Below are 13,606 nucleotides of genomic sequence, written 5' to 3' on the forward strand. Positions count from 1 at the left end.
CTTTTATTCATCTTGCTGCCTTTGGCGAGACCCGAGTGCTGAGCTTTAGCGCTCAGCATCCAGAATGACAGACTGGCCCTGCAAACACAAACGCTAACTCTGAGATAAACACTACGACAATCACCTCAGGAAACAAAGATCACCTGGAAATATAACATTCTGTATGAACCCATCCATGCAGCTGGCCACCTCTCCTAATGCTGAGCAGCTCTAGAATGTAAGATGGGACCATGAGAAAATAGCTGTGAGGTGTCCCAGAACAAGAAGAGTGGAAATGACAAGGTCTCAGGAGAGGTGAAACGCCGTCCCAAACCAAAAAGCCACCATCTTCAAACAATCAGAGGCTGATGACAAAATCCTCACTGAGTGCTTCTAGAAATACTATGGGTTTTCCCTATTTTTCCCCTTGAAACATAATTAAAAAAAAAAAAACCTCTGAGACTGCTAAGAAATAACCCTTCTTTAGTTTTCTGCTTACTTTTAAAAGCAGAAAATTATCTAAGAAAGCAAATGTAACAGGTTAATATGGTATAGACACATTTCATGAATAGGAGTTTGCGGTGAAAAAAGTTTAAAAACCGTGTTTTTCCTTTATTTTTCCCACAGTGGCAGGGCCGCACAACAGAGACTTCTTGAGAAAGCGGCAGAGAAGTGGCCCGCAGCGTGCTGAACCTAGACGTGGCACTGGGGAAACAACCACTCAAGCACACAAGTGGCATTTTGTGATCAAATTTATTTTTTGTTTCAATTTCATTTACTTTGTTTTACTGTAATTTACACAAGAGACTGCCAAGTAAACTAGATATTTTACATTCACCACGCATTCCCTCAAATCTCCACAGTTGTTAGGAAAACATTAGAATCCGTGCGCTGGGCATGGATTTCCATGTGCGCCCAAGCTCCCAACGAAGCTACAGATGCCAGTGAGAGTTTAGTCCATTAAAAGAAGAGGGCGAGACTCTTTATTTCACAAAATTAGCAATAATCTTCCTTGCACCAAACACTTTGCAGACAATGATTATGCTTTGACAACACCTATCTTATAACAGTGCCCAGAGAGTAAACATCAGTCTTGATCCTGAGTACACAGAGGACATATTGACGTGGGGTTCGGAGCCAAGGCGAAGAGGGCATCGCGGTGCGGCAGTGATCCTCAACACCCTCGTCTGACTCACTGCCACCACCTCAGTGGGGACACAGGGCGCATGGGAAAATGAGGAGCAGGGCGGGCAGGACTGTCAGCAAATCAGATTACAAACGTGATAGGACTACAGGGGCCAGTGTGTTGCAGGAAGGACGAGAGGTTAAAGAAGACAGTTTGTGACCAGAAGGCTTCAACAGTATCTTTCTAGTCAAGCTTCCAGGACTCACGGGAGAAAAACCGGATTTGGACAGAGAGCTGATAAAAATCTTACCTAGCTATGGCTCCTTTCTTAAAGAAGGAAGGAGGAGGAGGACAAGGTGGCAGCGGCTGCCAACCAGCACGTTCATGATGCTCACACGTGACAGGTTCCAATGGCGTCCTACTAGAGAGCACCTCCCCATGGGCGGCGGCGAACTGGTCCCTCAGCAGGGCCTCCCAGGCAAGGAGACCAGCCTGTGCTGCCTCTGAAATTCCGCTCTCTCAAAGGCGGCGCCTCCCCCTCAGGGCATATTTCACTATGAAAAGCACAAAAAAACCAAAACAAAAACAAAACCGTCACCACTATCTGTATTCTAGCGTGTCAGCTGTGAGGAATCTAGATCATTTGCATAGTTTCCAAGCTCTAATTTCAGAAAACAGTCATTTCAGAAACAAGACTCCATGGAAGTGCTCTACTTCCAAAAGTTTTCCTACAGCCTACAATGCTATTCATTTCTTCATCAATTTCTTTGTTTGCCTAACAGGAGCCTGAAAATTGTGTAAGTGTTTATTATAAATCACAAACCACCATCTCCATTTTTGCTAGGTTTGATGTAGAAAAATATCGAAATTTAAAATACAAAAATCCAATAAAAACCAGAATTTTTTTTTTTAAAGGATTTTTTCCCTCAGGGCAAACAAGTAAAAATTGGCTGGTAACTATACTCCTTACTAATAGACATTGTCCAATTTGAATTTAAGATAATAACCATCCAGAAATAAATCGTTATAAATACATTCAGAGTTTACATTCCAGATTCACTGGAATACCAAAAGATTTTGAATAAATTTTTCTGTGGGAGTCTGTTGCTTATGGGACTAAAATAAAAATTTATAAGATTTAAAAGAACAGAAAGATTTGAAAGAACAGAAAAGTAATAAAAGGCTATATATATTGGTCCACAATTTGACATTTATGAAACATACCAGCTAGTATTACATTGCAGTCAATTTGTCCATTAATGGTATTACTCTGATAATTATTAAAATCTGTTCCAGGTATATATATTGAAAATATTTTCTTTTGCATTCTTGAAGATAGGTACAGTACTTTGGAGAAATTGTACTAATCCTTTCAGTATGTTTGTATGTACATATATACACAAGTGTGTGTATCTTGATCTGTAGCTCTACATGCGTTTTATATACAGCTACAGATATACACACACACACACATATATATACACGTGGTTGGGAACCTGTGCGTGTGAGTACATCATCACAAGCACACATCTGGGAAACGTCAACACTGCAAGATACTGGTCAGATTCTTCTTCACTCATCACTGGCGGCACTTGTTCCCCTCACTTGACCTTGATTACGTAACTGTAAAAAAAAAGCAAAAGACAGGGCAATATTAAAACAGAGACGCACAAAAAATGTTATCGTGTCACATACATTCTCCAGAAAGAAAAAAAAAATCCTCAACATGGCAAAACTTTTGCAGAAAACGTACCCCAACTACCACATTTAAAAAATTTAATCTCTTGAAGATTTTGGTTTCACTATGACATAACATTTTGTTTCAACAGGGAGAAAATAAATTGGAAGTGGAAATAAGTCACAGAACTTGGAAGAACTTAACAAAAGTAACAATAATCTTTTTTTTTTTTTTACAGGAACACTGTATTTAAAGACAGGGCTCTGGAGGAATCCGGGCAGAGTTTCTTCATTCTTATTTATACAACTACTTGTGTTCACAACTGAATACTCCATTTCTCCCCTGTTCGATAATTAAAGAGCAGGTAGCACAGTAAGGGGGCAGCAAAGAACCACAGTGAGTGAAGAGAGTGTTCTGTTTTGTTCTTTCCCTCAATACTGTAGCTCAACAGTAACAACGGGCAGCAGTGGACTGTCCCCTTGTGTGTACTCATGCTGGTTTTGGTATGTGGGGTAGATTCTGAGGCTCTTTTTTCCCCTCGAGGAAAATCTCTTATCTGAGCATATAAATTTGTGTTAGGGAAATAAAGCCACAGAAATGTTTTATATTATAGTGAAAGCCAAAGTGTATACTGTAAAGGTAACTGAAGATTCAACGTGAAGGAAGATACTGAGATGTTCGGAAAAAATTTCAACTACAATGAATCACTAAGGCTGCCCTTCTGGTATGGGATGGAGGATCTCTGGTTTAAAATGCTTTTACGTATTTCCTTACTAACCACATACGGTTCTATTGAGAAATAGGTCAAATAACTGGACATCAACGAAGAATCAGCTGGCTTCCAGGACAACACTACGTGATGAATGAGTATGCCTGGCAGTTGGTCTCTGGCCCTAACACTAAGAACTAACTGGAGATTACTAAATTCAACCTGTTCCACAGATAAAACTCTTACAGAATAATAACTTAAGTGTTCCATGTCAATCTCTAAAATATGTATCTCTTTAAATTCTAAAAATTAAACCACATTTAATACTTAGTCTCTGCTCAGCAAGTTAACTACCCATTACCAACAAGGTATTGGTTTTTAAACATTCTTTTTACCCAGGTCTTCACTTACACAGTTTGATATTGTCTCTGACCCTACAGGGGACTCATCTAGACATCAGCAGCCGACGTGCCTCGGACGGAACCCTTCTTACGCATCTAAACGTAAAATAAAATCATGAGCTGCTGAAATCACAGACTCTAAATTGGGTTAGTAAGCGAAGGCAGAAAAAAGATCTAGGAAAGATTGTGAATGACCACTGCCTGTTCATAACCACATCCACACTGAGAATGAAGTTCTGAGGCCCCTCTAGTAAAGTTGGTTATGTAAGGAAAATCCTGCAAAAGGCTTTTCTTACAACAACACAAAAAATGTGTATCTATTCTTGAATCCAGGAAACAAAAGCCTGCAGAATGATGGTATGAAATTATCAAAGACAGCCAAGGGTAAATGAACTGTTGTTCACTAATACCATGTGAGAAAATGCCCTGATGGTCTGATTCACATTTTCCTAGTCCCTAGACCAGACAGGAAGACACAAGGTGTGGCCACCTCTACTGCTTCTGAGACTAGAGTCCCTGAGAGGAGTTCTTTATGGGAAGTTTATTTAAAAGAGGGAGGACAAAAGGAAGAACAAGTGAGCATGGGAACAATGTATGAGAAACAACAAAGGACATAAGGATGCATCAGAAAGGACAGGCATTCGTAACAGCAGACCACAGACAATTCCAAAAAAAACTCAATGAGAAAATCAGAAAAGAATGGACAGAAAAAGGAACAGATGTAATAAACACATTTCTAAACCTCAACACTTCTCCCCGACCCCCAGAAGTGCCAGTTGTGAACAAACAGGCAGAAAGTTTACCCCCAGTACTTCTTTAGCAGCTGGGCCTTAAACCCATATTTCTCTTTAGGATTCCAGGCAGGGGCATTCCTGTCATGCCTAAGCTTTCAAGATGCTGTTCCTTTTCTCCAGAGCCAAATCCCGTATGAACAATATCCAAGTCTTAAAATATTTGCAAATTAAGAAGAGAATTACAATGTATCAAACTCTATCATCAGGTGTCAGGGAAATAGGACCTCAAGAAAAGGGGAAATTCCCTGGGTGGTGGAGAAGACTTGGAAGTGTTAAGCCTCGTCATGAGGCAGGTGCTTTCTGGGTAGGCACTTTGGCCTGCAGGCATGCTACTGCCCAGAGTCTGAAGATACTAACAAACCAACTGTTAGGGCTCGAGGCAGCAGCAATGTGATGGGGAATAAAGCACTCCCCAATGACCCAGAGCAAAATAACTTAAATGGGATTTTAAGTTACAATGATCAGCACAGAATGCTGAAAATGCCCTAAAATGTTTTTCAGATCTCTAATAAAGAAACGGCCATGTACCCCCAAACCCTGAACCAACAAAAGATTTCTACCAACATCATGTGGGAATCAGTCAGGCTGAGCCATGTAGGCACAACAACGATGGTATCTTCTAATAAACGGGGCTTCTGTGTAACTACTTGTCTACCTTACGGACCTGCACGGAGAAGAAAGGAGCTGAGCCTGCAGGCCCTCGGCAAAATCCCCACCTCCTCATCGGGGCACTCACTGTGTTTACACTGGGAATGCTCTGTGTCCTGAGACTGAGAACTTGGGATGGAAGTAAGGGCACTCTCCTAAGGGAAGAGGTCCCAGCCAAGTTCTGTCCGAGAAGTCCAGAGGTAGGCAGGGTTCAGAGCTCCAACCAGGGAGGGCTCCATCCCTCACCCTCCAACCATGACCTCTTTTCCTCATGTTATGGACAGTCCTCTCAGCATAAAAATCAAAACCAGGGGCGCCTGGGTGGCTTAAGTCGGTTAAGCGTCTGCCTTCAGCTCAGGTCACGATCCCGGGGTCCTGGGATTGAGCCCCACGTTGGGCTCCCTGCTCAGCGGGGGTCTGCTTCTCCCTCTCCCTCCGTGCTCATGCTCACTCGCTCTCTCAAATAAAATCTTAAAAAAAAAAAAATCAAAATCAAAACCAAAACCAAAACTCCTTCTCAAGAGCTCAAACCAAGAAAAGTTAAGTATGTTTTGTTTTATCTCAGCACTGGCAAATCCTTTTTGAAGACAGCAAGGCTATGCGGTGAGCTCAGTGAGAATGAGTGTCAGCATGCTGCTTTTTTTCTAATGTTCAGCTGAGCCTAGCAGCTCAGAAGGGCTGGGGACAGGGGTAGGTATCTCTGGGGCCTGGAGCACGTAGAGGGAGCAGAATCAGGCAAGACAGGGGAGAAGGGACTAAAACTGGGCAGGAGCAGGGGTGCTTCTTAGAGAAGGGCACTGGACTCTTGAAAAAGGGGAGACAAAAGTGGGAGAGGGGCATGGGGGAAAAAGGAAGTACCCATGACTTACTCTTGCCGGTTTAAATATTAGGGGCCAGCCTAAAACTATGGGGGTGAGGGAGAGCCCTCTATGTTTGCCATTCTATCACCCTACTCCCGAGATCCAGAACTCAGAGTCATACTATTAGTATGAGAAATGGAGGTCAAAGAGGCTTCTATTGTCTGGCCTAGAAACCGAACTCCAATTTATTATGTTGTCTCCATGGTAAAACATGTCCCAAATGCCAAAAAATCAACTTAAAACTTTTGGAACAAAATCCATTCATAAGTTGGAGACTGCCGAAAGTTTACTTTCTGTATAAGATAAGGTTAAAACATTTTATTGCCTTATAAAGAAAGTAAGTCCTAGTCCTCTCAGAAGGTTTGTATAAAGCTAATTAGAAGCAGATCTGCTGTAATCACCAAAAGTAAGCAATTTTAAACACAGATTCTTTATGATGCTGTGTGCCAGACAAATAGATTTCCTTTTGTGCCAAAGAATGATTTGCCGCGATTCTCCTGTGATTAAGTGGGGGTCCTGCCTCACACACAGGCGTTTGTCAAACACTCCCCGCCTGCAGGGCTTCCAAAACTGGGACTGCTGGCGGGACTCTGGATGACTGCATGGAAACCACTAGCCTATCCCGGACATTCCTTGGGTTCACTTGCCCCCAGGAGGGCCTTACTTTCAACTGAAAAGCAGTGTAGTCCGGAGCAAAAGCAAAACCAGATACTTAGAGGAAGTGGGAAGAATCCATCCCTGGCAGAAAGGGGGTGCCCACACGATGCAGCTGCCCTGCTCACTGGTGGTGGGCGGGAGCTTTAACTGTGAAACATGGCATGCTGACCTCCGGCCCAAGCATCACCTCAATTTCTGCCTAAAGCTTATGAAGAGCTAAGGATTCAGTGCTAGCTGTGGGAGGGAAGGAGGCATTTCTGGCATCTGTGACAGTATAGCTAGGCTTATCTTTTCTACAGAAGAGGGAAGTAGGACTTACTGTGCGAACATCAGTAACTTACAATGATAACAAAATGAGCCAAAGGCAACTTGGTCTGATCAAGTGTATGCCTAAAAGGACTATGAACCAGGTACCATCAGAGAGAACTGATGCATGACAAAGAATACAAAACCACTGGGCATCTTAGAGGTAACCAACTCTAGATCAATAAAGCTCTATTCTGCTTTCATGGAAGATGCTCAAGAAAAGAGAAATCAGAACATGCGAGGAATGTTAGTGTCTAAGAAACCAGATTTTGATGAGGGTAAATATTAAAAAACGGCTTGTAATGACACTCTTCTTAATCCTAAATCTACACTTACTCAGCACACACACAGTTTTAGAGAGTGGCAATGAGAGAATTTGCACAAACAGGGAAGTCTTACTGTTTCTAGTTCTTTCTGAGTTTCATCCTCCATTCTCCTAATGTCTTCCATTGTCAGATCAATCCACTTGTCAATCCAACAAAAAAGCTGGCGATGAAAGTTTGTAAATATCCTTTTTTCTTGCTTTTAAAACAAAGAAGAATAGTAGTGTAAGACAGCAAAAATCTAAGATTAATAACATACTAACTTTCTACGTCCCAATTAACCCATGCAATCTCCATATACCTGGTTTGAAAAGACCACTTTGTCGATTAGTGACAATCTTAGTTCCATCCCATTATCATTTTATAAAACAAAAGAAAAAAAAAATCTCCCTGTGAAATGTGAATCTTTCCTCGCAAAGGTAGCACAATTTAACAGGAACGGAAAAAACCACGGGGCGCACATTCTGATCCAACATCAACTCCTGCTAGACCTGATCTATTTTTACCTTTTTCTAAATCTCAGTGACCAAAGGTCAACTCGATTTCTTCTACTATAGACTATCCACGGTCATTCTTCTCTGCAATTCAAAGGAATACTGTGAGGTTGAATATAATGTGTACTGAAACTAAAGAATCCTGGTTCTTTGGAATAAGATGTTTATTTAAATCAAGAATTATTACACACTCTCCATCAATTTTTATACTCCCATATTACTGTCACTACACACAAACACACACAACCATGTACATAATGAGTGGTTTTAATTGCTGCATTATTTAAATTTTACTAAACTTTCCCAAGAAGAGAGAAAAATGCACTGAACAGTGAGTACTTTAATACTTTTGGACAATCTTCAACTCTAAAATTTTTTTCCACAAACAGAAGGGACTTCATCAATTACACGTGTGATGAACTAGTTGTTAATCTATTACTATGATCCAAGAGGAAGGAAGGAAGCCAACATTTACAGAGTGCCTACTGTGGGCCAGCTGTAAGCAGGCCCAAGAGTAATCAGTTTCCAGCACATTAGGACCCTTTTAAAAAAAATGTCAGAGCGGATCCAGCTTAACAGCAGAAAAGTTATGGTGGAACAGATACAAGCAGTTGTGGGTTCAGAGGCGTACCAGGGGTTTCTTAATAATGGTAATAGAAGAAATAGTCATACTACAGGAAAAGTAGACACCGAAGAAACTTTTCATGTTCCCTATGTGTTTTCAACATGTGTACCTATTTACACAGCTCCAACTCTCCCCTTTCTAGATCAAATTGTCCATGTTACTTTCACTTCAATAAAGAAGACATAAAAAAGAGGTAATCAGAATTCGGATCCTCAGATTCTGTCACCCTAGGTTCAGAGTGTAACTATTCTCAGTAAGGACCTCTAAAGAAAACACCTCACGAGAAAATGTAAAGGATGTAAGAAAGTGTATGTCAAGAGAGAGATGTGTGGAGGGGGTGAGTGAGTGGCCAGCTGAACTGGGACAGAGGAGCCCCTCAGCAGGGAAGGCCTGGCCTCTCCCTCCAGCCGATGCCAGGACACCAGGTCCCGCATGCTGTACGTGGAAAGGGCTCTCTATATAGCTGGGCCAACCATGGGGAAAGGACTTGGAACAAAAAACTCCTATGCTCTTCCCCAAAGAAAGCCCCTTAAAACCTGCTGGCATTTGTCTTTGCTGTTTCTAGGGAGAAAAAAAAGAAACACAGAGAGGAACTATACAGAAGCAATAATTTTTACCTCATAAGTGAGAAAGAGCGGTGCTAACAGAAAATACCCCATTAATAGCTACCTAAATTTAAGTCACTGCATTTTGAACAGCCCTTTACCTTCTGAATGAAGTTTTCTACTTTGCTTTGCAGTCCCCACCACTTGAATTTGATGGTCACCAGCTTATAGGCACACATCTGAGGACAGTCAGGGTTGTTTGCCAGCTCCTTCTAGATGAAGAAAATCGAAAAGGAAAAATCGTGACTTAAATATTTATGTTTTGATGAAAATTGACTGCTGTGTAACGACATCACAGACATACATGAAGAAAAGTACAATCTCGTATGTGTTTAATTCGGGTATCTGGAAATTCAAAATCATTTTAGCAAAAGCAGCGGTACTCCCCTGCTGCAAACCCTCCTTCCACAGACGAAGTTACTTCCTGGCTCTGCAGTTTAACAGGTGCATTGTTGGGACGCCTGGGTGGCTCAGTCCTTAAGTGTCTGCCTTCGGCTCAGGTCACGATCCCAGGGTCCTGGGATCGAGTCCCACATCGGGCTCCTTGCTCAGTAAGGAGCCTGATTCTCCCCCTCCCTCTGCTTGTGCTCTCTCTGACAAATAAATAAATAAAAATCTTTAAAAAAAAAAAAATAGGGGCATTGTTGTGTCTCCAACTACACTGTTCAGATTTCATATTAAATACCCAATGCGATCCACCTCGCGCCAACAGTGAGCTCGGGTGCGTCAGGATGCTCCTGACGCCATTATCACGTTCCCGCCGTGGCTGTGCTGAGGCTCCACGAAGAACCGTCGGGAAGCGCAGTCAGCTCCTGTGTCTTCTAACACTGGCACAGGGAACGGCACTGTTTGTTAACTGAGGTTGTTACGGTAAAAAAAAAAACAAAAAAGGGGGGGGACTATTAAAAAAAAAAAAAAAGGAACAAGGGAGAGAGGTGGGGGCTATCTGGATTAAAAGACTAAAGAAGTAATAAAATATAATGTCTATAATGTACTTTCAGAAAACATTAAAAAGCAATTAGAATTTGGAACTTCAGATTATGTCAACCTAGGTTCAGCCAAAAATCTTGTAAATATAATGCATTTGTGTAGAGAGAGGTGGAGAGGGAAGGAGAAAAGAGAAGAGGAGAGGGGACGGTGAAGCGCTAACAACTGGTGAATCTAGGTGGAGGTGCTCGTTGTTCTTCCCAGTTTTTTCAGCGAATTTTGAAATTTTTATTGTAAAAACTGGGCAGGGAACTGCAATCTATGTATTACTGCCCATTTCTGTGAAACTGAGTCAGGCTTCTGCTTTGGGAAGTTCAAGGCACTAGCATGTTTATTTTGAGGGAAGGGTTAAGGAGGGGGTGAGCCAAGAGCTTCATGTGGGTCTTCCAAGGTGTGTGTGCAGGAGAACGAAACCCTCCTGGGCTGAGCCAGAAGAGCGCCTGGGACAGGCTCATGCCAGTGAGCAAGAGCAGACACGGTCCTGCCTCTGGAGCTCACGGTCTGCATGGAAAGGACCATTCAGTAAACACTAAGTCCCAGGGCTGGTGTACTTACAAGATGAAAGCTATGTCTCAGGACCCTTTTGCCAAGTCTGAGTAAAACAGTGTGAGCTCCATGCTTAGCTGGGGGAACTCATGGCTTAATACATATTACTTCTCGCTCTCCTTTATTCTTCCATAGAGTAGGAATTACCAGTTTGAGTTTGCAAAACAATTTTAAATAAAATTTCTCAAAAGGGTACAAAGTCATGTGCAACACTATGGGGGCACTTTTTATAAACACTGAATTGGTGAGTGAAAAGAGAAATGCAGTCTTCTATACAAGGGTTCTTCCCCCTTCTTCACCACTGTTCTCAGCTTCACCCCACACTCAAGACACTACAATGCCAGCATCGGTCACACTGTGTGCCACTGTCCCTTCTTGTCAGCTGCAACCCATTTGCACATCCCACTTTCAGGAGGTTCACTGTCTGTGGCAAATATTCGTTCCATTCAGCCATATGTACATACATTTAAAAAATCATGAATTTCTACGTCATGTTCTAAAACCTCAAAATTATTCTTCATTTATGCAATCATAGCACCAGACCACATTTTCCCCCAAATCCTCAATAATGTTCCAGTTTCAAGGGAATTCTAAAGACAGGATAGATGAAAAAATTCTTTCTTGGTATTATTATTAATATGATTCCACGTTTTATAGAGTCCTGCATGACTGATCAACTTTTCTCAGAAAATCTGTCATAACATTTCATCCTTTTTTTTTTTTTTTTTAAAGATTTTATTTGTTTGACAGAGAGAGACACAGCAAGAGAGGGAACACAAGCAGGGCGAGTGGCAGAGGGAGAAGCAGGCTTCCCGCTGAGCAGGGAGCCCGATGCGGGACTCGATCCCAGGACCCCAGGTTCATGACCTGAGCCGAAGGCAGATGCTTAACCAACTGAGCCACCCAGGCGCCCCACATTTCATCCTATTAATGAGCTGGTACATGGGTTAAATCAGTGAGGTAGCACCATTTGCATTTAAATGAAAACATGATATATACAGCAAACTGTCCTTGTACAGGTGAGTTCTATGTCAACAAAAGAACTTGGTTAGCTGAGTTCCATTTTCCCTCCCATAAAAGAGTACTAATGTTAAAAGTCAGCATGGATGTGTATACAATCCCATACACTTTATGAACAAGCTTCATTCAGCAAGTATTAAGAGGGTGTCGTTTACAACCCTATCTGTCCTAGGTGTTGTAGAGGACACAAAAGTGGCCAGTAGAGAAATTACATGTGCATAAATAACGATAAAACCACTATCCTTGGTGCTAATGAACTCTACCAGAAGGGACACCTTTCTGTTGCTGTGGCCCTGGCCTGAGACATATTTGCAAACCCCGCACCCCCCCCCTGCCCCGCAGGCCCCACGCACTTCAGCTGGGCTCCTGTGTGTGGAAGTAGCCAGCCAGCCAGCCTTCCACAGGACACAACTAGCTTCTGAATGCCCAGCCTCACTGAAATTATCACAAGACTGGCCTTTCACATATCATTTTTTTCAATAAGCCACAAGCCAGTGTTGAGGTACTCTCTAATCCAATGAGTGTCACTGAAAACCTTCATATGAAACACAATTTTGGTATATGAAGAATATAGTACTTAAACACCTGTTAAATAGTAGTGTTAGACTAGGAATAAGGGGACATGGGTTGCAGTTCCCATTATGCAAAGTAACTTTCTATGTAAGGCAGGTAGGATCCTTAACCTCTCTGGGCCTTACTTCTCTGTCAGTAAAAGGAAAGGCTCAACTTCTCATCCTCCACTGACGTGATACTAAAAGCAAGGATGAGTGAACTCAGTTTGTCCGGGGTCGGGGGTGGCCCAGTACTGCAGGCGGTAAGCACATGTCCTTGACATCTGATAGCCTGTCTTGTCTTGCCATTTCCTTTAATTTTGCACTTGATTCTATAATGGGCTTATTAGTGCAATATCCCCCGCCCCCTCCATGCACTTGGGCTAAATTTTCTCTACGGCTGAGAACCTCTGATGCACCACGATTAGCCCTAAGATACCTTCCAGATGGAACATTCCAAGGTCCTATTAATTACAGGCTGCTGATCCCTTCGTTCCGAAACTCCGAATCATTGCACACCTCGTGCTAAACGAAAACCTTGGGTGTTTCCAACAGAACACCAACTCCTCAGAATTCTCCTACCATTTTATAAAAACAGCAGGATGAAGCATGGTTCTAATTAAAGAGTAAGCTAAATTTAATACAAATATGCCCATACCACACTTGGGCTCCAAGAGCAGAGCATACACACATGACTTTAACAATTACCTAAGTCTATTTCTCATTCTTTCTAGTGACTCTGGCAGTCTGTTCAAATCAATCAAGGTAATACTGGTAATTTACAAACTAACACTGATCTATAAAATTTAGTTTAAGTGATGGGACAAAATGAACCTGTTCTCTGAACTGTCTTCCCCAGATTTAAAATGTGTATTCCAGTCTCACTGGTTTTTTGTTTTCCATAAAACTTGTAACTATTAAAGAAAAGAAAAATTCAGGGAATATGTACCAATTAAAAAACAAACAAGTAAACAAAGAGCCTGCTGCCTTTATTTCTTGGCCTAATTCTCTATAGTATCAACACCTTACAACATAAGGCACAGAGGTGACTTACAGAAATATAATCTCAAATAACCAGAGCAAAAAGCTGAGAACAAAGAAGTTATGTTATTTTTTTCTTCAATTAATATATATGTGATATTTAAGGTCTCATTCAGTTCTTAAAATGACTCACGCAATTCCCTCTTATCTTGAGCTATGTATGGCCTTAAGACTAATGGTTAAATTTATTTGCAACGACGTGGATGGAACTGGAGGGTATTATGCTGAGTGAAATAAGTCAAACAGAGAAAGACAT

At 41.8% G+C, this 13,606-nt stretch overlaps 1 protein-coding gene across 2 annotated transcripts in view; it reads right to left on the reverse strand.

Moving 5' to 3' along the window:
- Positions 1–713: 713 nt before the first annotated feature.
- PITPNB (phosphatidylinositol transfer protein beta) overlaps positions 714–13,606 on the reverse strand; it is a 64,739-nt gene continuing 51,846 nt past the window's right edge. Inside the window, exons 9-12 of one of the 2 annotated variants that reach the window (XM_035017263.1) lie at positions 9,307–9,417; positions 7,558–7,680; positions 3,904–3,989; positions 714–2,728 (exon numbers count right to left, since the gene is read on the reverse strand). In XM_035017263.1, the coding sequence (XP_034873154.1) occupies positions 3,942–3,989; positions 7,558–7,680; positions 9,307–9,417 (282 nt within the window). In that variant the 3' untranslated portion in view covers positions 714–2,728; positions 3,904–3,941. The remainder of the gene's footprint in view (positions 2,729–3,903; positions 3,990–7,557; positions 7,681–9,306; positions 9,418–13,606) is intronic. The other variant, XM_035017262.1, reaches the window with a different exon arrangement.

The sequence above is a fragment of the Mirounga leonina genome, unplaced genomic scaffold (genome assembly GCF_011800145.1).
Source record: "Mirounga leonina isolate KUSES-001 unplaced genomic scaffold, KU_Mleo_1.0 Mir_171, whole genome shotgun sequence".
Taxonomy (NCBI): Eukaryota; Metazoa; Chordata; class Mammalia; order Carnivora; family Phocidae; genus Mirounga; species Mirounga leonina.